The sequence below is a fragment of the Echinops telfairi genome, unplaced genomic scaffold, assembly GCF_000313985.2.
Source record: "Echinops telfairi isolate 266 unplaced genomic scaffold, ASM31398v2 ScPeMD7_5592;HRSCAF=6446, whole genome shotgun sequence".
Taxonomy (NCBI): domain Eukaryota; kingdom Metazoa; phylum Chordata; class Mammalia; order Afrosoricida; family Tenrecidae; genus Echinops; species Echinops telfairi.
Genome location: NW_022109491.1, coordinates 22066533 through 22071402, shown reverse-complemented (window position 1 = coordinate 22071402; position 4870 = coordinate 22066533). Strand labels below are relative to the sequence as shown.

At 49.2% G+C, this 4870-nt stretch overlaps 1 protein-coding gene across 1 annotated transcript in view; it reads right to left on the bottom strand.

The window, feature by feature from the left end:
* Positions 1–4870, bottom strand: part of EDEM2 (ER degradation enhancing alpha-mannosidase like protein 2) — a 32046-nt gene that overhangs the window by 10532 nt on the left and 16644 nt on the right. The window contains exons 6-8 of the mRNA XM_004697943.2: positions 3104–3315; positions 1767–1908; positions 358–482 (exon numbers count right to left, since the gene is read on the bottom strand). Coding sequence (XP_004698000.1) covers positions 358–482; positions 1767–1908; positions 3104–3315 — 479 coding nt within the window. The remainder of the gene's footprint in view (positions 1–357; positions 483–1766; positions 1909–3103; positions 3316–4870) is intronic.

Here is a 4870-nt window from a genome sequence, read left to right as displayed (position 1 = left end):
GGGTGGGGGTAGGGGGTGGGGGCGGGGAGGAGGATGGCGTGGAGAGCAGCATGAGCTGTCCCCCTGCCCCTTCTCAAGCTTGCGGATGCAAACAAGGTGACGTGGCAGACATGCCTAATATTTCATGACTGAGTTTCCATCACCTTAAAATTCCCTTGGAAAACAGCTTGGATCTTCAATCTGTCGAACTCACTACAATCCCTCTTCTGTCTCTAGCCCACCCCTCCCAAGTAGCGTGTTCACACAACCAAGAGTACCTTGTGTGACTTAGATGCATGTCGGAGTGACTGTCTTTGTCAATTTAGAACATTTTGTCAGATTAAAAACAAACAAACCACCCTTTCTGATGGTTCCTACCTGAAGACCAGGCCAGTAGGCCTCCAGGGACTGGAAGATCGGCATGGACACAGTCCCCTTGTACATCTGCACCCACAGGTACCAGTCATCGAAGCGGGTGTAATTCCGAATGGCTTTGTTATACTCTGCAGTGGAGGAGATGGGGTTAGGGAGGCAGAAGGCAGGCTCTGTTGACAGCAGCAGGGGCTTACACGTTGGGAAGGTGGTCGTATGATGGTCTGACCTTCAGGCAAAGTCAGAGGCAATGAGGCAGAAGGGGACGGGCACAGACTGGAAGTCAAACTTCCAGGCTCAAATTCCAGGTCCAGTTTTACTAGTCGCTAGCTGTGACCCTGTCCCAATGTTCTTTCTCCTCTGGGGCATCCGTCTTATTGTCTGTCAAGTGGGGAAAGTAGTATCACCCATCTCATGAAGTTATTCATTCACTCATTGATTCTCTCACTCAGCGAACATGCATTCATTGAGTGCCTGGGCTGTGGTAAATGAAAGGGAGTCTTCAGGGGGCTCACGTTCCAGTGGGAGCTTCAAATCTGCACTCTTAGAAATCACCGAGTGCTGGGGTTGCGCTGTGCTCACTGGGGAATCCCAGCCCTGGGACACTCCTTAGCACATGGCATATGCTCAGTTAATTTTATCAGAACGACCCAAGTCCCAAATAGGCACCGTGCATCAACAAACGAAATCATTTCAAGTAGTGGACTGGAAGAAATGATTACAGGACATAATCTATGTTCAGCATTTGGCACAGTGCTTGGCACCCAATGGGACTAAAATTTTTTTCTATTTAAGTGAACATTAGCTCTAATAAATATAGTCGGTGCCCAACAATTTCTCAATATATTACTACTATCAGTGTCTAAGCACCTAGAAGATAAAATATGCTTATTCAGCAAATATGGATCTACTACCTATTTTATAAAAAAAGCACCATGGGAAATATAAGGATAACTAAGAACTGGATTCTGCATTCAAGGGGTAGAGTTGTGGTTGTTGACAAGAGTTAAATACAACAACAACAACAAAAAGAGTTAAATACAAGGCAAACACTGAAGAGCCTACATTCTGAGAAAGGATCAAGGTACTTCTTAGAGAGGGCAATATTCAAGATGGTCTTTGATGGGTGGATAGAATTTGGAGACCTGGAGATAGGGGAAAGATATCTAAGTAAGACAAACCCCACGTGCACTGGCTAGGAGGTAAGAGAACACAGCATAGTGCAGCTGTCTATGGCTTGAAGACACTAAGAGCTATAGTGGGCACCAAGTGGGTGGTGTAAATTTATTGAATGCAAATGTGGGCATTCCGAATTGATTCTGTAGGCACTTGGGAGTATTTGAACATATACACAAAGCAAACAGGGATGACAGCAGCAAAATCACAGGAAAGCCACCCTGCCCTGACCTTCTCACCTAGGAACATGGCCATGAGATTCTTATCCTGCAGCAGAATGGCTCCTTTCACCAGGTACTCAAAGTAAGAATCCACACCAGCCCCGATACCTGCGTCCTGGGCTACCCACTTGCCAGTGAGCACGTCGATGTGGTTGCCAACCTGGGAGACAAACAGGGGGGTCTCAGTGGAGGGCTCAAGCCATAGAAGACTCTCCCGATGCCCCTGGCTACTTGGTGAGATGCCCGCTGGCACCTCAGGGTTTCTTGAAAGCACATGCAGGGTACAGAGGAACCAGGCTGGAGGTGAGATGTGTTGGATCACCACGTACATGGAGATGCAGCTCATGCACAATCAGGCAGATCCAATTATACACACTGGGCAGAAGTGAACAATTGGTGTAGATAACTCAAGAGTGTTTATCTACTGCCTGGGGTGAGTGTGAGAGAGCAGAGGTAAGCATGTGCTGTTCCCCAAATCTGTCTCAGACTTCTAAAACTTCTCATTGCCCCGCATGTAATTTCAGTGTCTAAAGATAAGATATATATATATGTATAGCCATAAACGGAGTCCGTGAGGATACTCAAGAAACTAGCAGGAGTGGTTGTTTATAAGGAGAGGAAGTGGGGATCCGCTCATGGAAGCTGGTCATCCCATCTGGTGCTCAACCAAAGCAGCAGGGCTCTGTCCTGCCTGTCTGGGTTCTCCTACGGGGAGGCCTTCCGCACCAAAAGCACCTTTGCCCAGAAGGAGCTGAAAGCAGCCCTGGAGAGTGACTGGCCTGGCATGTGAATCATTTCCCAAGGTTAATTTACAGTCTGAAGAGAAAGGGAAGCTAAAAGCAGTTTGGGAAGTGTTGAGTTAAACCACTTGCAATAAATTTCATTACCACAGGATTTCATAACCTCTGGTCTGCTCATATTCATTACGACACTCCATAAAAAAAGATACTGTAAGGAGCATTTCCCAAACGTCACTGGCCAGGAACCATTTCCTTCCAGTTGGTAAAGCCATGCAAGACTCTAAGAAAACAGCTTGCAAATACAGACACTTAAAAACTGAGGAGCCGACGGGAATGACTCTGGGAAGATCTCCCAGTCAGGGCCATAAAGCACATAACCTGCTCCCTGGGATCAGAGAAGCTTAAATAACCAATGCTTCATGCAGACCTCTTCTCCTGACTCTCATGCTCTCTTCCCCTCTGTGCCAAAACTTTCATTGGGAGCTCGGTCTGTGTTTGGTGAGGTCACCCTACGTTTCCTTTGGCTGGATCGCTGTGCGTTGCTCAGGGTCCCTGAAAGCAGGGGCCAAGGTGGCAGACTTGACTCAGAAACAGGAAGGGCAGTTGCCGACTCACCAGTCCGATATCTGACCGGCTCTCCCAGAGGCGAGTCAGGGCTGTTCTGGCCACATCTTCAAACACGGGGTCACCAGTGAGGCTGCTCAGGGTGGCAAATTCGACAATGAAGGTTCCAATCCCGGCTGTACAGGTGACTGGGGTCTCACCCGGGTTCACGCCGTGAAGCAGGTTCACCGTCCCATATGGCATGCCAGTAGGGGTCTGAAAGGCTGAGCAATTGCAAACTTAGGAACCTGGAGGCAGGGATGGTTTAGACCACAGGGCAGCAAACCAGCTCGCAAGCCATATGTGGCTTTTTTGGGACGTGCATATGGCTTTGAAGTCAAACTTAAAGGATGGCATTCAGATAATGGTGATTTCATTTGTTTGCAAAAAACATGTCTATGACTCTCAAATAATTTTTAAATGGTCGTGAAGGACAGGATGGGCTCTTCCGTCTCAAAAGTTTGCAGACCCCTGGTTTAGACCTAGGCCCAAAGCCGCAGGCCTCGGGCAGTGCTTCTTTCTTTATCTCTTGGGTGACCCTGGGGGCAGTGAGGCCACGGTGGGGAACAAGAGTCCAGTGTGAGCCAGCGCAAGGTCGGTCCCACACTGGAGGGCCATAAATACCAAAATGACACCAAATCCCCGCGTTGCTGTCCTGGAGCCAATTCAGTGGCCGTGACATGACAGCCCTTTCTTCTGCAGCGCTGCTGGGTGGGCTGGAACTGCCAATCTTTAGGTTAGTAGCCAAGGGCAAACCACTTAGGGACCCTGGTGGGCCTTTGGTACCCATCTAACTCCGATGCTATCACACATTGCTCTGTGTGATGAGGGGATCGTGGAGCCAGCTGTGGTCTGGGTCTGCACACTCCACACAGCCTCACTGTAGCTAGGGCAGCGCTTCTGTTAACCTGACACTATGCCTTCAATGGCCAGGCAGGTAACCTAGTGGGAAGCAGGCAGGTGGGGAGGGGGGGCCTTGAGACACAGGGATGAGCGCACACCCATTCTAAGCCATTCATATGTTTTTATAAACACTCCGCCAACCACATAAAACATCTGCAGGCGCCAGACAATCCCGGAGAAGCCAGTATGAGGTTCCAGCTTTAAATAGCTTCCAACCAAACACACTGCTATTGAGTCTTTCTGACCCATACAGATCCTATGGGATGGAGTGGAACTGCTCTGGAAGGGTTTCTGAGACTGTAAATCTTTAAGAGAGCAGTTTCATCTTTCTCCCTTGTAGCCGCTGGTGGATTTGAACTGGTTACCTTGCCACTAGCAATCTTAAATAGTTTAGGGGCTAAATAATGGGGTGCGAGGAAGGATATAGCCATTGATGTATAAGTAGGGAAGTCATGGCTCCACAGAATGAAGGCGCCCTGGTGGCGAAGTGGTTAAGCACTTGACGGCTTACCTGAAAGGTCAATGGTTTGAACCTATCAGCCACTTCGCAGGAGAAAGATGTGGTCGTTTACTCCAGTAGAGATTTCAGCCTTGGAAATACTAAGGGCCGGTTCTACTCTGCCCTAGAGGGTGACTGCGAGTGAGCCAGACCAGGCAGGGATGGAAATGCCTGCCCCACTCCCCACCTGCCCGATGGTCTGACCACCCACCCCAGTTCCTTCCATTGCAGGGCAAGGACCTCGACTACCGGCCAGAAGCAGAGATGGCCTCTCCCAGGTCAAAGGTCACACTGCAACAGGGCAGCCAGGGCATGCTTAACAGAGAACAAGGCTGACACACACACACACACACACACACACACACACACACACACAC